This window comes from Coturnix japonica, chromosome 4 (genome assembly GCF_001577835.2).
Source record: "Coturnix japonica isolate 7356 chromosome 4, Coturnix japonica 2.1, whole genome shotgun sequence".
Taxonomy (NCBI): Eukaryota; Metazoa; Chordata; class Aves; order Galliformes; family Phasianidae; genus Coturnix; species Coturnix japonica.
Genome location: NC_029519.1, coordinates 30,749,490 through 30,770,329, shown reverse-complemented (window position 1 = coordinate 30,770,329; position 20,840 = coordinate 30,749,490). Strand labels below are relative to the sequence as shown.

At 41.2% G+C, this 20,840-nt stretch overlaps 1 protein-coding gene across 3 annotated transcripts in view; it reads left to right on the top strand.

Annotated features, from left to right (window-relative positions):
- Positions 1 to 20,840, top strand: part of FRAS1 (Fraser extracellular matrix complex subunit 1) — a 152,127-nt gene that overhangs the window by 55,627 nt on the left and 75,660 nt on the right. For all 3 annotated transcript variants that reach the window (XM_015861184.2, XM_015861187.2, XM_015861186.1), the window contains 10 exons: positions 1,020 to 1,103; positions 1,694 to 1,795; positions 1,914 to 2,105; positions 5,735 to 5,824; positions 8,079 to 8,226; positions 10,496 to 10,639; positions 10,943 to 11,077; positions 17,673 to 17,816; positions 19,832 to 19,972; positions 20,392 to 20,532. In XM_015861184.2, coding sequence (XP_015716670.1) covers positions 1,020 to 1,103; positions 1,694 to 1,795; positions 1,914 to 2,105; positions 5,735 to 5,824; positions 8,079 to 8,226; positions 10,496 to 10,639; positions 10,943 to 11,077; positions 17,673 to 17,816; positions 19,832 to 19,972; positions 20,392 to 20,532 — 1,321 coding nt within the window. The remainder of the gene's footprint in view (positions 1 to 1,019; positions 1,104 to 1,693; positions 1,796 to 1,913; positions 2,106 to 5,734; positions 5,825 to 8,078; positions 8,227 to 10,495; positions 10,640 to 10,942; positions 11,078 to 17,672; positions 17,817 to 19,831; positions 19,973 to 20,391; positions 20,533 to 20,840) is intronic.

The window sequence follows — 20,840 nt, the reverse complement described above, 5'->3', positions numbered from 1 at the left end:
GCATTAAAACAAATTTATGCCTGCTTTACATCTTCCCTACCCCACCACAAATAGACCAGTGTTAACCTGTTGACTGATTGCACTAATGTTTTATCAGCTATTTATTAGAACTTAATTAGTGGAAACAGAAATGACTGTGTTCTGGCTGTGATGTATCTGGGTATAATGAGCTGTGAGCATCCATATTAATGCAGTGGGAAGCCAATTCTGGTAGTGCTCCACTTATTTCCAACCCAGGTGCCCTGGAAGGAGTGTTTGCAGGATGGGCAGGGATTCTGTTCTGCTCTCAATCATACCTAACATTTTCCTGCATGGTCTTTTATCCCTTTCTTCCTTCTTCACCCCCTTTCAAATGCAAATAAATAACTTCTCCCAACAGTTGATGTGATTATTAAACACTCGTCTTCCATCATTCTGATAGAAGCTGTACCTTTCCCTTAGTGCTGAGTGAAAATAACATAAAAAATGCTTGTTACACGTAGAAGGGCACCTGAGCGAGACCCTCCATAGGAAGAGAGGATTTGAGAGGCAGGGAGGGTCCTAACTTTTTAGGAACGTGCTTTCTGTGTGTATGCATCCTCTGAATGTACAAGCTCCTCAAATCTGCCCACCTCACTTCTTGCTTCCAGTGCAAAATGAGTTTCTGGCAGATTGAGCTCAATCTGTGTACTTGTATGCAGGGAGCTTTGCTGCTAGTTGTCTCTGCCCATATGTATATATTTCTGTGTACCTGGGTATATGCATCTGTACTTCTATTGTGTATGTATGTATCATTATCTGTATATCTTATCTGCGTGTCTGGATCTCAGTTGCCATCTGAAGAAGCCCAGAAAATGGGAAGAAGGAAACATTTGTTGAACTCATACTGTGAAGATGGGCTTCAGACTTCAGAGCCAAAACCAAGCCTTGAGTGACTGTGTCTTATCACGCAGATAATGCCTGGAATTCCAGATAGTGATGCTGAATTCCATGTTAACTTTTCATATGCTTATTTTATGTGTTTGCTACTTTCTATTTAGGATGAAGTTTTGGTTATGTCTCCTGGAAAATGCTGTCCAGAATGTGTTCCAAAGTCCTGCTCGGTGTCAGGAAAGGTGTACCAGGTAGGCTCTGATGAGCTACACCAAGTGCCAGCTCTTCACATGTTCTGACACATACCTTTTTTCCTTCCCCCTCATGTCTGACTTTCTGCCAGCACTAATAGCATAGTGTAACTATTTCTCTCTTCCTGGACAGCCAGAAGAGTTGAAAGAAATTAGGGCTAGATAAGAATTTGCTGACAAGCAGCAAGGAAGTTTGCGTGGTGAAGCAGATTAGACACTTATCTTTTCGTGCTTTTTTGAAGGAGGAAAGTAGAAAGTACTGGTGAAGGTCAAGGTATTTGTAGCATGTGTGATTTTCTGCTAAGAACTATTTTTTTTTTTTTTTGCTAATAATGATAGTGACATTGGTGAGGCCTTTACTAGCTTGTAATTAATAAGAAGTATGCACCATCAAGTCATTTAGACCTCATGTGTCTTCTGCGTGTTTCCTGATGGTGTATAAATAACATTTCTTAAGAAAAGATTGGCATTGGGTACAGATGTACAGAAAAAGTTGTTCTTGATAGATTGCATAGATTTCTGGAATGAAATTTGTTATTTACAAAGAATATTTAACAGTTGTATGCATCTCTCCTATTCTTTTTGAACAGCACGGTGAACAGTGGAAAAAAAATGCCTGCATTGAATGTGCATGTCATAGAGGGGCAGTCAGATGTCTGAGAGAAACCTGTGACTCTGTCATTTGTCAGAAGGTAGTTGAAAATCATTCAGTTCTGCTACCCTGTCTGTGTGTGCCATTTTGCACATGTGCTTTCAGTTCCAATGAGCATGGCTAAGAGTTTCCTCAAAGTGGTTTTTGATGCTTTGTAGGGGGAGAACAAAGTGCAGCGTTCTGGGAAGTGCTGTGAGGAGTGTGTGTCTTCCAAGGAAAACTGCTTGTATGATGGCACTATCAGGTACCACGGTGAGATGTGGAATATTACTCGCTGTGACTTCTGTGTGTGTGATGAAGGCCAAGTTACTTGTCACAAAGCAGAGTGTGCCAAAGTTAAATGTGCCAAGGTAAGAAAGGTTATCTTCTTTGAAAATGTACCAATTAAGACCTGTGATTGTTTTACTCCCTTTTTTCCCCTCCCAAAGCTGACATTTTGAGACAGAAAAGCTGCCCTTCTTTTGGAGTTTCTTTTGTGCATTTAGCTTGAAAATGCTTTACAGAAAGGAAGAGTTAACTCAGGATTTTCTATACAAGGGTTGACTGCTCACGAGGTTTGCGTTCTGAAGCAAGGCAGACTGAGTCAGTGGCTCATTTAACTTGGGTTATCTCCTGCCCTGCTGTTTGCCTGCTGATGTTAGAGACATCTAACTTCAGTGACAACTGGCTTTACCTGGAGACATTAATGGGCAGAAATAGTTAACAGCTAAAGTAATCATAAGACAACTGAAGTTGGAATTGACAAGGATTATTGAATCCAACTCCTGGCTTCACAATTCTGCATGCTACAGTGGCTTTCAGTAACATGGTTAAGCATCAAAGGCAGTATTCTATTTTTCTCCATTTTCTTCATGCCATTCCGGGCATGGAAGTGAATCCGGTGTTTTATTCCCAAGATGTTTAACTTTAAATACACTGACAGATTATGTTGTAGTTGCTCTGTAATGGGTAGGGAAAATGCATTAGATAGATTTCAGTGTTTCTTATACACACGCTCTTGTGCAAAGACACACATTTTGGATTGCCTTTTTGTGGTGCAGTAAGACTTCTACCTCGGTTCTCACTGTGTCTGTTTTAATCAGTGCGTTGGGACTTTGTTTATACCAGTTACTCTACAGAGTCAGTGAAGAGAAAGGAAGGAACTGTATCCATCTGTAACAGGGCTTTCCTGGTGACTGCCTGCATGATGACTTTTGAGCGGTAGTACGCTTGTGTTGTGCTTGAAGACTACATACTGTGCATAATGAGATCACCAGTTTAGACTGTTTAGATGTTCAAAAAAGTTAGAGCTTGCACACGAGATGATGTATCACACAAAGAGGATGCATCTAGGAATAGATGCGTATGTTCATCAGAGATGAATGAAAAACAAAAATAACAAAAATGCATCAACCCAAACTCTTGTCAGTGGTGTAGTGGTGATGATTATCATCTGACCTTAAACTGCATGGAGTGATTGTTCTGGATGGAAAGTTGTGATTGTCATAAAGTCTTGAGCACTTGGCATCTGTTTCAGTCAGCTTTTGCATGCTTTTGGCTGTAAATTGGATCATTTACACTAACGATGATGGCATGCTGTCATGGCTCAGTAGGGAAAATTATTTAATATTCATGCTCATATCCTGGGCTCTGACAAAGAATCCATTATGCAGAAAAACCAGGGATATTTTACAGGATGATGACACATAAGGTTAAAAATGAGAGGTTCAAAAGTGTGAACATTATCACTCATGCAGCTCTTTTTCAAACTTAGGTTCTCAAAAGTAACCATCCAGATCAAAGCCTGAGCATCTCAAAGTGATACAAATTGTCAGAGTACGAACTGCTGCAATTTCAAATTGAATGAAATGTAATTGCTAGGGGGACAGAGAGGAAGGCAGCGTCCTTTGTTGCAGACAAGAGTTTTGTTCCCTCTTGATGTATTTGCACAAGGATTTATTATCTTACATAGTTTCCTCAAGCTAGGTATAGTCACATAAGTTTACATAAGTAGTACAATGTACATATTAATTAACTGCAATAAAATATTTACTCAGAAAGCAAATAAAATATATTCTTTTTTTGTTTTTTTTCAAAGTTAGAAACCTGCATTAACAATTCTGTTGTTAACCTAGGAACATTTGGATTCCCTTCATTAAGGCACTATTAATTTTCTTGTCACATCATCCTGTTTAAAGTGTGATGCCACAGATATGAACTGCAAATCCTAGACAGCTCAACACAGTATCGTAGTATTATGTGAGGGTAGAGTGGAGGCTTAGCTGTTAAACCTTTTCAAAGAAAACTTGCACAGAACTGCCATATGAAAGTGTCTGCGGGGATTCTGACCTAATCTTGAGAAAGCAGTTTTTAGAAGGATACTGGTAAGCTAGGGATACAAGTTATGTAGCAGGCTGGAACAGTATTGGGTGTAGAAGTGGATGCACTCAACCAAAACCACTGAAATTCAGCATCACAAAATCCTGCTGGAGCGCTTTCCAGCAGCCTGATATTGAGCACTCTGGTGACAATGCTCAGGCGTGTGTCTGAGGAATATCTCTCCCATAGCCACTCTCTTTTCTGAGCCTTGGCAGAGCAGTGTGCTTGTGGGCTTTTTTTTTTTTTTTTTTTTTTTTTTTTTGGAGGGGTAGGGTAGTCATGTTCCTTAACTAGTTGTTCTCAGTTTTCCTATAGTTTGTGTTTATGTGTGTGGGTGGGGATGTGGGTAGGGATGAGGACAGGGGAGTTTACAGTCCATAGTAATGAGGTTCAGCATTGCCAACAGCAATTTGAAGTAATGATTTAAATAGAAAAAATGTATATAACCAGCAGAGAGAGAGATTTTAGTTGTGTGTGGTCCTCAAAGACCAAAAATTGCTCTTTCTCTTCTTTCGCCCCTCCTCAGAAATGCCTGAGAGCTACCAGAGTGTGTCTGGGATTAGCTGTTGGCACTGGTAAATAACTGACTGGTGATATTACTGCCCCGTCTGTGTGTAAAGTAGGTCACATACAGATATTGGTGGCAAGGTGAAAAATGTCTTGGAGTGACTGTGCTGGAACGCATGCCTGGCTGGTGTAAATCAGCAAAGCTGTTAAACTTTGGTGCCAAGTTGAATTTTGTGAGCCAGCTGAAGAAACAAGCAACATGCTGAGAGGGAAACCAACAACAGCTGTGGGATTTCTTTGGGTATATGAGCTCCCTGCAAACACTTAATGAACACTTAATGAATCTAATTTAGTCATTCATTTGTAACTTTTTTATTGTAGTGGTTTTGTAGACTTAGGTCTGTTTTGTGACTGGTATATATCACCTTCCCTGTGTTTACAGTGCCTGAGAATCTGGTCTAGAGAAACAACTCATATCAGGAAATAGAAGCTGTTTCTTTCTAATTCCTTAAGGCATAGTCTTCCTTTTTCCAGAATGATCAGCTTCCACTTAGGCACAAGAAGTTCTGACCAATCAGGGCACTTCATTTCCTACTCCCACTGATAAATTATTATCTCCAAACTAGAGCTGTTGATTATGAAAGTGAAACCTGTGAAGCCCTACAGTTGTAAACGGATTTTTCCATTTGTCATAAAGAAGGCATGTACTTTGAAACTATACTGGACAAAAAAGCAGAGCATCTGAATTGAAGTTACCTTCATTTGAATGTTTATGCATACATATCTTGACAGTGGTCCAGTAAAGTAAAAAATGGTATTCCTGTTCTCTATATCTGCACTGGATTACACTTGGGTGTTCCTTCTGAGCAAGATTTAGGGATAGTCTTATCACTGAATTCCCTAGCCTTTTCTGAGGTTTGCTCTGTAACTGCAATATTCATTAAGCACATTTTTCAGACTGTACTTCTAGAGATGAAATAGGATGCAGAGAAGATAACATGAAATTACATACTGAAGATTGCATTCCAGAGCAAGAGCTGCTCTGCCTCTGCATTCCACAGTATTTTTGGTATTGTTGATTCCATTTGAATTGCTGCAAGCTTTCTCTTCACAGGGTGAAGAATTAATTCACTTAGATGGGAAGTGCTGTCCTGAATGTATTTCAAGTAATACTTATTGTGTTTACAAAGAACATACCAAAGCTGTAAGTATCATGATACTTCGGAGCAATAATAGAGAATTCTGCTTGTGAAGGTTTAGAGAAGTGACTCTCCCCAGTTTTAAGAAGGATATTATTTGCAGTGCAGTGGAAAAATAATCTGTAAATATTATCTGCAAATTCCTTTTAAAATGCTCAGAATTTGTAAAATTTACATTGTTTATATTGTGCGCATCTATTACAGAGATTCACCTTCCTTTCCTTTCTGCGGTATAATCAATCATTTCCCATTAATATTTAATCTCTGTACTCATTGGTTTCTTGTGTATCTCATGGAGGTAAAGATACCTTACTTTTGACCTGTTTGGTAGAGGCTGTCTCGCAGAGGCAATGCATAATGTTCTGCCTGTGTCATTTATTACAGTGTTCACCATGACATGAGTCCATTATTTACAATACTTTCAAGGAACTTTCCTTCTGAAATTATGCTGAAGGAAAGGTGATTATAGAGGGAAATTATAAAGAAGGGAGGTGATTGTCCCCCTCTGCTTGGCTCTTGTGAAGCCTCATATGGAGTACTGTGTCCAGGCCAGGGGCCCCCAGCACAGGAAGGATGTGGAGCTCTTGGAACAGGTCCAGAAGAGGGCCACTAAGATGATCAGAGGGCTGGAGCACCTCTCTTATAATGAAAGGTTGAGGGAACTGGGCTTGTTAAGCTTGGAGAAGAGAAGGCTCTGGGGAGACCTCATTGTGGCCTTCCAGTACTTGAAGGGAGCATATAAACAGGAGGGGGAATGGCTGTTTATGAGGATGGACAGTGATAGGATGAGGGGGAATGGTTTCAAACTGAGACAGAGGAGGTTTAGGTTAGATATCAGGAGGAAGTTTTTCACCCAGAGGGTGGTGACACACTGGAACAGGTTGCCCAAGGAGGTTGTGGATGCCCCATCCCTGGAGGCATTCAGGGCCAGGCTGGATGTGGCTCTGGGCAGCCTGGTCTGGTGGTTGGCAACCCCACACACAGCAAGGGGGTTGAAACTGGATGATCATTCAATGAAAACAGAAAGTGGTTAAAATATGCCAGTAAGGGTCTTTTCATTGCTCTGGTAGATGAAAGCTGGACCTGATGGCTGCTGTTTGCCAGCAGTTTTGAGAAGTGAAAAATGCAATGCTGTTTTTTTTGTTGTTGTTGTTCTTTGTTTTGGTTTTTAATGCTAATACTTTTAATACTTTTTAATACTTTTCTTTATTGGATCTCTCTCTGACTCAAGTGAAATAAAATATACTAAGATGTTAGGTTTATTCCAGTTGTGCTTTATTCTTTTTGAGAGGAATTGCCACAAAAGCTTCACAAGCATTTGAAATGCTTGCTGACTCATTTCTGCCTTTTTACTTCTTCACTTGGTACCAGCATGGCCTCAGCCATCAAGGGCAGCTATGGTGACCTTCCAACCAGATCCAGACAAGCAGACTGCAGGAGGGGAGACAGAGATATCTCTCCTTCACTTACCAGGCAGCTGGCAGTGTCAGGTGGGATGGTTAGTTCTGAGAAAAGCAAATAGCACCAGCTCAGTCTGTGTGACCAGTCTTTTTAAAGTAGAGCAAGGCAACAGGAGAGAGGAGTAAATTAAAATACTTCCAAGGCTAGAAGGAGGTCTAGAGTGTGACAAGAAGGTAATTGTGCAAATAAATACATTCAGACCCAGAACAGATTAAGGGTATCTGCTCAAATACATGTTCCTGAAGCATGGGGAAAAAAAGTGGACAAGTGAGGCAGCAAAGTGTGGAGACATGAGAAAGTACTTTGAGTTAGAGGAAAATGGAGGTGTGTGTTTAAAGCAGAACTTAGTGCTAACTGAAAACATCCCCCAGTGGAGGGAGTGCTAAGAGGGAATCTGATCAGGGGGTCACAGGCTGTGGATTGTTCTCTGCAAGCCTTTTGCAGATTGCCTTGATTTGGAAAGACAAATTGGGCAAAAGATATGGATGCACAGTCTCACATGACTGCCATAGTCTCATGACAACTGGCTTCAGAGCTGAAACAGCCGCAGAGATGTTTAGCTTACTGCTATCACTGGTGTAGCGTTGAAGTTTATATGGGGACTTCCATGCATGAGAAAAACACCCTTTTTATGGGGAGACTCTCCTTCACCACAGAAACAGTAAGCAGCAGGAATCCCTGCTGGGTGGCAGGCCAGGCATTACTGCTGAGGCTCTATCTTGATTTGGTTTGACTGCAGAGCAGCTATGCTGGTGGTGCAGAGCACTAATCCTGGCTGTTGTGTGTCATAATATGCAGAGCGGAGAGACGTGGAAGGAAGGGCTGTGCAGAGAATGTGAATGCCGTGATGGGGAGGTGGTCTGCTTTCAGCGCTCCTGTCCTCCCTGCCCACCGGGCAGCATGGCTGTGAGGGAGAAGGGTGATTGCTGTCCACGCTGCCAGCCAGGTATGGACCCAATGTCTGTCACTGTGATTCATCACTTCTATTACCCCTTTATCCCTTTTGTCACTCCTTTTGGGTGGGAGCACATGCATTGTACACTCATCTGACGCAGGGCACATCTTGGGATCCCAGCTGTCCCTTGTCTCCCTCATGCTGGTCTGACGCATACAGTTAATTTTAACTCATCTTCAGTCTGCAGCTGCAAAGTAACTGGTTTCTGTAATTCCGTTTACTGGAGAGGCATAGGGCTCCATCCTAAGGACGGAAGTCAGTCCTACTGACTTTTCTTGCTTTAAATCGTTGCTTTCTTTTGTCAGGAGTATCTTCTTGGGGGGAGTGTTTTGAAAGTGTTTTGCCCTCTTTTTATCATAACAAATCTTATAATGCAGATGATGACCGTCTTGTCAAATCTTAACAAGTGTTTTGGAGTTTATAGGCTCATGATTATTTCTTGGAAGTGGGAAGGAGGAAGAACATGTTTACAGTGCCACAGGCTCACCCGGGGCAGAAATGCTGCCAGTTAATAATTATTGGAAAAATCAGAATAGCCTTAGCTACAGGTTAATTTTACATATAAATTCATTTTTTCCCCAGGATGTTTTCATTCTCCTTCATGTACACATCACAGTTAGTAGGCTTTACATTTTGCAGTTGATAGGCTTTATCTGTGGTTTGCTAATTTTTCATTTTGGGAGATGTTCTTGTTGTGTTCATCTAACTTTGGTTTTATCACAGTGCTCCAGTTAATGGCTTATCTGTGTAAAAAGAAAATAGCTTCACAGTTTAATTATACTGTCGTTTGCAGGAGTGGCTTGGCACATTTGCCATATTAATGTGTTAAAGCTTGTTATTTACTGCATGCTAATAAAAATGCAGAACACTGCAAATTGAAAAGAGAGGAAAATTAGTTTGGGGCAGTTCAGATAAAATTGTCCTAGATTTTTGAAAGGGAACAGCATCTGCACCGACTCCAGTGGAGGGGGCAGATTATTAAGTGCTCTCTGGACCTACCTATTGTCTTTCTTACCAAGAGGCGCCAGCGTACAGGTAACCCTTGAAAATCCTGGCCTTTTCTTTTCGCTTCTGCAGTGGTAGTGCTCTGGAAAATGCATACTGTGAAGTCATGGTATTGAATTTACAGAGCCAAACTTGCATTTTTGTATCTTAAAATGTAAGTGGACATTTCCTATACTGTAAGTGTAGACTTCTCCCTCTTTCTCTGTTTTGCACTGGAGGCTACGAGAAACAAATACAAAACCCAGCCTGCAACCGTTTGACTTGTGAACCCACAGCATCAGCCGCTAACACATCTGCGTCCTTAAAGCCAGTAACAATTTATTGCTGCTTCTCACAGATGTGCTGGGGGAAGCAGGCAGACAGAACCCATTTATTCTTGTGATCTGTAGAGCATCTAGCCCCAAGCATAGTTGTGTTTTACAAAAAAGCAACAAATATGCCCACTCACTGAGAACATTTGAATTGGAGCAAAGGGATTTTTTTTTTTTTTTGTACTTGAAGATTGTCCATTCTGTACCTCTCTGAGCAGTCAGTTCGTTGTCAGTCTGTGAGGATGGAGCTGCATGTACCTTTGGGAAGTTGCTGGTAAGAAATTCCCAATTATTTCCTTAGATAAAGCTGCCTGGAAACTTGCTGTGTAAATGGAGTGTTTTCAGCAGTGAGATCCTTTCTGCTGATTTGTCAGAAAGGAGCAGACAGCTTTTCTTCCAGCAAGCAGAAGCAGCTCAGTAGTGAAGAAAAAAGTCTTTTTTCCTGGTCTCTGCAGAGAGACCAGACATCTCTTTTGAGGAAACACCAGTGGTCAAGAAATTCTTCTATAGCACTGTGACTTAAAGCTTCTGACTGGAGAGGATGTGGGCTGCCACCGTACTTTGACCTGAAGTGGTGCATCATTGACATATTGCAGAGTTTGCCTGAAGGAAACTGAAATTTAGGTTGTTTTGGGCCATTAATTCCTGATCACTTAAGATTTTTACTGCTGAACAACAGTGTGGGCAAGAAATTTCTGTTTTATCAATAGTCTAGGAAACCAGAGTCTTTACAATACCCTCCCACATACTGTACACAACAATATAATATTTAGCCCTTTGCATGCCAGTTCGGAAGAAAACCATTCCAAAATTAACAGAACATGAACTAGCAAGATAAGCTAGTAATTAATTTTACCTTGGTTTTGGATTATGCATTTCTTTCTCTCTTTTTGACTGAAAACGCTGCTGATGGTTTTTGCCCTTGTGTCTTTCCTTTGTACCAGGGAAGTGCCACGCAGACTGTTTGACCTGCTCTCAGTCCTTTGATCACTGTATTGCCTGCCGTGATGTGAAGAAGCGGCTGCAGAATGGGCGCTGTGTGGAGACCTGTGGGTCAGGCTTCTATCAGGATGGGGGGACTTGCTTAGGTAATTTCTGCAGGGGATGTACACTGCCAATTGACTTTGTTTTCTGTGGCTTGCTTTGCATTTGTTTGCAGAGTCCCACAGGCTTACTCTATAGAGACTGTCAAGCTCTGTTTGGAAAAGTATTGGGGCATGATACTGAGCAGTAGCCATAGACTTAGTACTTCTAAGAGGTTTCAAATGAGAATGAATTCTTAAATTCTTTTGCTATAGCAAGACAGAATTGTCTCTTTTCATCAGAGCAGAGGTGTTCTGCTGCATCAAGACATTTGGAATTAATGCATCTTTCTTTTCCTCTCTTGGAAGCCTGCAATGAAACATGCTTAGCCTGTACAAATGGTTTCGAGTGTTCCTCATGCCAGACATCCCTGCTGATGAAGAATGGGCAATGTGTGACTTCATGTGGGAAGGGATTCTTTCAGGATCAGCTCATATGTGCAGGTAACTTGAAGCAAAAAAAGATTACAGTGCTTTGTGATAGCAAAATGGCAGACAAAGCAGTACCCAGATGATTAGATATAGTCTCTGTTGGAGGACTTGTTGTTGACATAGGTGTTAATGTTCACCCCAGAGTAAAGTGAGGAGTGATCAGAGGAACCAAGTGGTATGGTATAAAAGTGATTACTGATTGGGGAAATAGTCATTAAAATTCCTGAGCTGTTGAGTTTGGTAAAACTCTGCTTTTGAACACTCAAGTTTCAGATTTCTACCACAGTCCTCTTTTAATTCAGAAGTCTCTTCTGGAAAAGTGACCATGTTTTTTGTGATGTTGAGGATGTGGAGCAGAGTGCGTACTTTAATTTTACTAAAAATGTAACACCCTGAACTGTGCCTGACAATCTGATCTGCATAGGTGTTTTCTTTTAGCTCTGTGTGGACTAAGCTGCAGCTGTTAATGCCTTTGAGAAGGCAGTATTTGAGGTACAGGGAAAATTACTTGGAGGGATGGAGGATTTATAGGACCAGAAAAACTTATAGTAAAGACTCATTAAAAATGTTTTTTGTTCTTTTCTGTCATCAGTATGTTGCTCTGTCTTCATGGTAGTTAGTAGGGCTAGCTGTTCTTAAGAAAAGAATATTTACCAAATAAATGAATAATTCCACTAGAAAACTGGCATGTGTCTGAACATTTTTAGAAAGTCTGAGAGTAAGATAGCAGTGTTACAGGTTTCCTATTTGGTAATGTTTTTATGAGCTTCTCCCGCTCCTCTGAAATATTTGTATTTTCCCTAACTATAATACAGCAGCTTTTTCGCTGTGACAGTTTGTTTTCTCTAAAGTTACTACTTTTCTCCTCTTGATCTTGGCTTTTTTTTTTTTTTTTTTTTTGAAGGCTTATTATTCTAATTCTACAACAGAGTGGAGCACATGCTCAATTTCTTAAGCTGCCATTTTAATTTCTTTGGAACTAGCCTTGCTGCTCAAAATTAAACAAGAACATAGGGCATTGGGCAGATTTCAAGGGAAAGCATTTTAGATTCTAAGTCCAGATTCCTTTTCTAAAGTGGCTTGCCTTGTAGAGGTGACCGTTTCATGTTTTCAAAGTCTGAGAAACCTGTCTTTTAGCACTGACTACAGACTAGGGCCCCTTTGTGCACTTATAAAGAGGAAAAAAGAGACCCAATCCAAAAGAATTTACAGTCTTAAGTATAAAATAATCTTCTACTTCATTTGGTTTTATTTTACCATTTCCTTTCCACCTGCTACCAGTGTTTTAATTGGCAGTGCCCATGTACTGCTGAAGCAGCAGGGAAAGGCTAATGTTTCATTTTATTACTGGTTTGTAGATTACTGATTGTACATTCCATCCAAATTTGCAGTCACGCGTGCTTGTAGCTGAAAGTTGCTGGGAAAATTTGTTACTGTTTCCTCAGGGGAATTAAACCGATTTGCTTTAGTTCTGCCTGGCTGCATTTTCTGCATAAAGTAAAACTGGTGGAATAAGTCTTAAATTTCAGATACAGTCCATAATTCGTTTCCATTCAGTCTTTCTTTGTATTCTCTTCATTTTACAGATCTGTAATCTGATTGCCCAGATGGGCCTTAGGCTGTTCAAGAATATTTTTCTCATAATCATTGTAACAACTGCGATAAGTGTGTTCCAAAATCATAAAAAGAATGAACTAGGCTGTGTTAATAGTTACCGCTCCAGTAAAGTCTCTCTTGAGGAATTCACTCTGGAGATGAAAACACCTACAAAAGTAGGTTTCCTATTCCATTCTACTGTTGAGGCATTGTTGTCTGCATTGCAACAAATTTTTTACTTTTTTTAAATTTTTTGGTATTTTTTAAGGTGATTTCATTCATTTTAGAGATTGCCTTGTTTGTTCCGCCCTGTGCTAGGCCTACCCTGCAGATTTGCCTTATCTTGGATTAGTCAGAATACTCCAGTTTATGCTTTTAAGCAAAATATTTGCCCTATCTTGTGCTAGTTTCTGCCTCAGCAACTTATTGTGAAAAGCAACCTATGCAGCCATTTTGTAAGAAGGTTATAAGTTTAGTAAGGGCCTATACTTTGATATTAGAAGCTTCTACTGCAAAAACACAATCTAACTCTCACAGCATTGTATGGGTAAGGTGCAGAGTCTTGCATGTTTCCATTCACACTGAAGAGAAAAGGGGATAGAAAATGGCACCTACTGAATCTGAACTGAAAATAGTAAGGAAGGGTGAAAACAGCTTCCTGGCAATGCCAGTGCTTCTGTTGACACATTTTCTCACAGCCACTTAGTTGCTCCAGGCAAAGATTGTTTAGCTGACAGTGGCTCATTGAATGCTTCCATTTTTCCCTTGCTTTTTCAGTGAAGCTGGTGACTGGCTGTTTGGGCAGCAAGCAGCTGCTGAGTCTGGCAGTGATCCAGTGCTGAAAGAGCAGAGCCTCTGCAGGCTGGGTGTCTGTGAATGCATATAAATGGGGCAGGAGTGGGTTGGAGTTGCTGTCTCAGCCACACCAACAGCTTCAGCTATGGCTGTGCTATCTGATGGCAGACAGAATGAATGAGTTAGGTAGCTGCTGGACTTGTGACAAAATGATCCTCAGAACATGGAATTAAATTGCCTTGTGCCTTTTGCTGCAAGCTCAAGAAATATAGGTGTGTATCTGTAGGAGCAGGAATAAGGCTGTGCTTGTTTGTCATCTGGAAACTGTCAGTTGATACCTCCTGGAGCCATGTGCCAGTTTGCATACAGAAATGGCTGTGTCGGAAGAGTGTGTGGAGCATGATTCTGTGGAGGGCTTGCAAAGTAGAGCTAAGGTTTACTGCAAACGTGTTTTCCTTTGTAGGCCAACCTGGGGAAATAGTCATGAATCTTCTACTTTGAGTCATTTACTGTGCTTTCAAGTGCTACATATGTCTGTCTTGCTAAAATTGAGTTGCATTCTTTCTCCTATCCATGCCTTCTTCCAAACCTCAGTACTTACATCCCCTGTTTGAAAGAAACCATATGGGCCTGGTCACTGTTGAGTAGTTTGGAGTCCAGAAGATCTGTTTCCAAGCATTTTTACCAAATTCCTTGTGTATTTTCAGGTGTGACGACCTCTGGTAGGATGTACTTCATTTTTCTCACTGTAGATGGGAAACCACAGAAGTAATTTCCCTTCTAGGAGGGCAGCAAGGTTTGTGAAGGGCTCGCAGAATGTGTGCCATATGAGGAGAGATGGAAGGAACTGGGGCTGCTTAGGCTTGGGGAAAGGAGGCTGAGGGGAGACCTTATTGCTCTCTTCCAATACCTGAAAGGTGCTTACAGTGAGAGCGGGGTTGGTCTCTTCTCACTGGTGACAGGTGACGGGACGAGGGGAAATGGCCTCAAGTTGCACCAGGGTAAGTTTAGGTTGGATATCAGGAAAAACCTTCACAGAAAGGGTAGTTAAGCACTGGTAGTTAACCACTCCCAGGTTGAGTCACCATCCCTGGATGTGTTTAAAAACCATTTGGATGTGGTGCTCAGGGACATGATTTAGCGAAGGGCTGTTTGAGTTAGGGTAGTTTGGTTAAGTTTAGTTGGTCTTTTCCAACCTGACGAATTCTGTGATTGTATGATTTTAAAATAAGAGCTGCCTCGTTAAAGGGCCTGAAAGCTGCTGTAATACACTGAAATGGTTTTGCAGGATCAATACAGAGAGCTGTGACAGCCAACTGGGGATTGGAGAGAGGCCGTGAAGTAAGATCCTAAACTCATCCAGGCTGCAGACTCTGCAGTTTTGTATTATTATCTGACTCAAGTCTAGGCATTACAGGTTTCCCACTAAAAGCATGGCATTGGGAATGCTGTTGGCTCCCTTGTATAAAACATCCTTCCTTCTTTTCTCTGTCCTTTTCCTGCTGGCTATGTTTAAAGTAATATTTATAGTGAGTTTCTTTTGGCACGGAGAACAGGATGTGTGAGCTGATCTGGACTGTTGTCTGCTCCGTTAGCCCTATAGTCATATATCTGTAGTAGGGCTTAAGAGGGACAGAGCCAGAAGGGAAGGTGAGAACTGTGGTAGTGGTGACAAAAGCCCAGTGGAGCAGCTGTATGCTTGGCTCTAGAAAGAGGCCAAGACTTTATTTTGCCCTACACATAGGACAGCTTAGGGCAGCTGCTTTGGAGAATATATAGAGGCGAGGAGATGCTAAGGAGCACTTGGTCTGCTGCTGGCAGTGAACCATTCCCAGTGGTAGGACAGTCTTAGAGCCAAAGCACAGCTACCCAGCTGACCTGACTTAAATAAAAAAGGGGCATTTTTAATACAGTTGCGTGCATGGATGTCGTTTCTAAACCAGAGTTTGGAGGCCAGGCCGCCAGGAGGGAGTAGCCTTTCTTGCAAATGAATGGTGTTTACAGAAATGACGTGAGAATTTCTGAAAATAACTGGGGAACTTCAGATGTGTTAACAAATTTAGGAAGGTTAACAGTGAAGAACTCAAGCTGTGCAGTGGGGAGAGTCTTATTAGATTGAGTCCTTGTGTCCATCCTTTCAGAAAGATGTTGAAAGTTACAGTGAGCTCAGCGGAGCAAAATAGTCGTGACTGGAAGGTGAAGTGAGGACGATTCTGTAGGAATTTACAGCATGAATTCATACTCTGAAGTTAATTTGCAAGTGTGAACGTGCCCTGAGAATCATCCAGGCTGGAATGAGATGGAACTTTTCATCAGCAAAAGAAATTATTGACTGGAGCAAAAAAGTGTGCACAATCTTTGCCTTCAAATGGGATGTCTGGTATTCATTGCATTGTGATTCATCCACAATTAGATGCACTTGATAGTCATGGCATATGTACTTGTTTACCTTGCTGTAGGAGTCAGTGGGAGAGATCCTATCAGGCACAAAATGCCCAGCATCCTTATGACAGACTTCTCACATAGAAATATTCAGATAGAATAGTCAGAGCATTGTGAAGAGATCAGGCATAACGTGGGGAAAAACAGTGAAGGAAGGTTAAAAGGGAGAAAGCAAACAGCTAATTATAAGGCACTAAAAAAAAAAAAGATGAGAAAAGGCAAACTAAACAAAGGTAAAACTATGGAGAAGGAACCACCCAGAAGGTCAAAAGACCAAATGCTGGATAAGTATCCTATATCTTAGCCTCTAAACCCTCCCTTTTCCAACCCCATGTATGTCATGCCACATTTGTGTTTCAGTTGCCTGTCAGTGAGATGGAGATGATAACCCTTCCCTGCCTTGGGGAGTAATGAGATCCACTAGGATAGTGTGTTTATCTTCTGGGCAGTGTGACTCACATATAAGCACAAACATAGGTGCTCTGTCTCATTAATTAACAAACCACAGGAGCAATTATAGCCTCGGGCAGACAGAAGAAGCATGAGAAGGAGCAAGAAGGGAATACTGGTGATTGCTTGTTTGCTGTAAACATATTTACAGCTGTGTGCTGCCCTGCATAATCATTCCTCCTCCATTCTGCCCTTGTCCTTGTCCCAAGGCATGGTCTTGGAAGGGAAGCACTTCATTCTCAGCTGTACTGGGGAGAAGATGAATTGTCACTCATTTAGAGGGTTTATTTTGGCAGGAAGATGTTTGCTTTTGTCACTGTTCCACTTGTAAGCGTACTTTTGGCTACGTGGATCAAGCTTCCCAGAGTTTTCACTGACCAGCTGCTGGTACATCTGCTGATTCCTGTCTACTCGCAGATGAGTTTTTCTTCTATGACTGCAACTTCAGACATGTTCATCGGTATAGAGCAAATGTCATATAGTGCTATTTTCTATTGTGGTCTGAGAACACAAGCATGTACCTGCCTCATTGTAAAAGAATAAATTTAAGAACATCTTAAGAACACATTTGGGTGTAGTCATGAAAAAAAAAATCACTAAAAGAACTGTAATTTGTACACTTCATGTCAGCACTGGTAGCATAGGATTTAATGTGCATCTTCTGCACAGATGGGGAAGCATAAATGGGAAGCATGATGGGCTGGATTTTCCTCACAGTTGAACTTGCACAGTTTTGATTAGGGCAGCTCAACTTGTGCTTTGGTAGGAGGAATTGATTTCCATACAGCTATGGGTTTAACTGCAAGGCATTATCGTGATTGAGGATGACTTTGTAGCCTATATGTTACTATGCCCTTGTGCCTGAAAAAGGGCATTTTGACTTTCCTGTGTTGCAGGGATGTGATAAGACTTCAGACGTAGCAAAACACTACTGTATCCCAGCCATGATATGTGGCTCACACAGGGAGAAATGCTGCTAGTGTTCCTACTCTGTAAGAGAATGCCTCTTCTCTCTAGCATGATGATGATCAGGACTTAGGTGTTGCCAGCACTCTTGTAGTCTGATTACAGCTACAGAGACAATGCTGATGTATGTATGCTAGGTCAAAATGGTGATGTAGATTGTATCCCTGAGATGAGATGGATGAAAATACTAACATAGGAAGAGCATAGATCTATCTTTTTTTTTTTTCAGAAGCAGTGAATGTCTTTAAATTCAAGGAGCTGAATTGCAAAAAAAAAATAAAAATGAATTGCTGCAAAATCTTCAAAAAGAAGATTGAAAGTTGATCATTCATTAATCTTTTACCTTTCTTTCCTGCAGTTTGTCATGAGTCCTGTTCCTCGTGCTGGGGACCTGCTGACAACAATTGTTTCTCCTGCAAAGACACGTCACGTGTGCTAAAAGCAGGGCTCTGTGTGGCCAGCTGTGGAAAGGGTTTTTATGAGAAGGATGGAATCTGCAACGGTAAATGCCTGTTTTCTTCCTCAATTGCAAGAAGTTTGAGAAATGCTCTGCAAAAATTGAATCAAAATTTTATTTAGCCATTCAGCAGCTGTGATTTTATTCGTGCTTAAGAAGCCAGATGCACCTTGTGCATAAATATCAGATAAGGAAAGCTGCTGTTTGTTTATAAGGTTATTAATTCATTTAAGCTAATCAGATGCTGAAAGGTCTAAGGTTTTTTCTCTCACTGAACAGCTTGAAAGCCTGACTGAGTTGTTTTTGAGGGCTTGACAAATCCATTTATCTGTGGAAAGAAAAATGGCTCTTGCCAGCAAATTTCTGTAAATTTGATTGTAATTCAGCATCGCAGTAACTAATACCTGAGCAACAGATGAGACTTGGGAGCTAGGAAGGTTTGCTGAGAAGAGGAGGAAGAGAAGGCTGGAGGAAAAAATCAAAACCTAAACTGAAGAAATTATGAATGGGGAAAAAAACCTCTCAAATAAATAATCTAAAATTTGCTGCAAGCATTTGGGCCAAGCCTGTGTTTCTACTGGCAGTCGCCTCCAGCTTCTTTGAAGGACTTTCCAGCATAGTCAGTTATGTTGTTGCTAGCTGTGACACAGCCAGATAGGGAAAGCCTAAAACCGGCAGCACATTAATAAAATTATTGCAAATTTTGGCCACTGCCCCAGTAAATTTTACACACTTTTGTTTTGAAATGTGCAAAATTGAAACATTACCTCTGTAGCTAAAAATTATGAAAGCTCAAAGTGAAACTTTACCCAGGTGCAGCTTTACCATTTTTGTTATTTTTATTGCCAGTGAAATAAAAAATCCTCAGAACTGCATAGCTGTTCCTCACACCCACTGCGACTCAGTCTTTTCATCATCTTCCAGAAGCAGGGATTTTGATACCAAGCTGGAGACCTGTAAGCTGTTTTAAAGTGAAGCTGTCTTACTGGTGAAAAAAAAAACACACTAGAATTAGTCAAGTATGATTCTTAGCGCTGTTGAATACACAGCAGTGTGTGAAGCCAGAGCTTCATACTGCTTCTCTTCAACAACAGGTCAGTTAACTTCAGAACTGACTACTTGGGAAAATACAGACCACAGAAATTGGTTAGGAGCATTATCATGCTTGATTTTAGATGCATTTTCATGCTTGTAGCTTTGATTTGTGGGAAAGAGGAAGAGGGGGGGAAAATGGTAAATTTTTGCTCTACTTCCATCTTTTACTTCCTGAACTGTCTGAGAACTGATGTTTGTTGTACAGTTATGTACATTTATGAGATGGCTTGTATGTAGGACCATTGGTGAACAGGAAAGAAAAATGCAACGCTAGCTGGAGAGTCTTCTTCTGTATATCTTAGGACATGTAAACCCGTCTCTGGATTCACTGAGTAGTTGTTTGAGGTTTTTCATTAGGAAAGAAAAAATAAGAGATTTTAGCGGCTGGTCTGCGTGCAGATATGCGAAGTTGGTGTCCGTTTTCAGCTTAAAGTGTTGCTCAGATAAAAGTTACAGGCAGGCAGAGTCCTTTGCAGTGATTGTCAGAGCATTAATATAATTGTGCCTCAGAAACCTAGTGGAAGATGTTGTTGAGATGAAGACCCATGTTGGATCCAGGCATGGAAATGCAAACCTTTCACTCCAAATGCCTGCTTATAGAGAGCAAAAGCCTGATGGGATTTGTAAGTCTTCCTCTCCCTAATCCATCCAAGCATTTCTCTGAGTGGGCTGCAAATGCAAGGAGGGAGCATGGCTATAGACCTGTTGCTAGTATTTGTACTTAGGAGTCCTCGACACCGTATAGGTCAGTGAATACACGTCTGTACTTGCACATCTCCCTCTGTGAATGTCACTGCTTACTCCAGGGAAGTGTGAAAGGTTGCTACTGCTGGAGAGGAACATTGAAAAGGTGCCATTTAAAAGACAAAGGGTGGTTTACTTTACTTTTATCTATCTGGTTGGTTTGATGCCTCTGTTATTAGCTTATTGAGTGTATTTCATTAATGAGCTCCCCTCTTTGGTAGTTTGTGACCGGTCCTGTGAAAGGTGCAATGCAGCCCAGCCCGGTTGCTTAACCTGTGCTTCAGATAAAGTGTTACACAACGGGAAGTGCATTTCAGAGTGCCCAGGTGGATATTTCCCAGGCAGCAATGGAAGATGCAGGGGTAAGAGGCATATTTGCATGAGCTTTCTTAAGTCTCTCAAGGAACTCTCCACATGTCTTCTGTTCCTCAAATGTTTGCCTTTGGGGAGGAAATTTTAAGATTGCAGAATGAGCATGGGGAACATCATTTATTATTTTCTTTGGGGGGTTTTCTTGTGATGGATTATTTTAAATAACCTCTTTGCCTTGTGAAACGTATTAAGACAAACTGAGATAAATGTTTGCAATGCATTATGAGTGGGAGTTATTACTGTTACTGGTTATTAATAGTGCACTTCTGCTCTCATTAGTTCACACAGCCGAATATCCTGCCAGCTGGTAGTTTGCACTGTTGGCTGGAGGATACTCTAGTCAGCAACACAATTTGTAAGGAGGGAAAACAGAATATTTCAGTTCCGTGTGCTCTGTTTCTTTTATCAGCTTGTCATGATTCGTGCTCTGCCTGCGAGGGACCCCTTGCCACTCACTGCACCTCCTGTTCCCTTCCTCTGGCTTTGCACCAGGGCCAGTGCCTGCAGAGCTGTGGAGAGGGCTTTTATCAGGATCACAACATTTGCAGGGGTAAGCTCTGTAATTTGTGTGAATTCCTCACCTGCTGCAAGTTGATGTATCTGTATTGGCTTTTGTTGGGCTGTGCTCAGAGCGTTCAGCAGTGATGCTGATTCTCATTGCTGGTCAAGGAATGAGTAATTTCCATGTTTGCCTACTGATTGTTTTCCATTTTGAGAAAAATCAGTTGTTCCCAAATACATTGTAGTTCCACACCTTCAAGATTTACTGATCTTGGGGATGCTTTTTTCCTCCATGCTTTTGAAATAAGTACACATTGCTATCAATTCCAAAACTTGCTTGAGACAATTGAAGAGGTG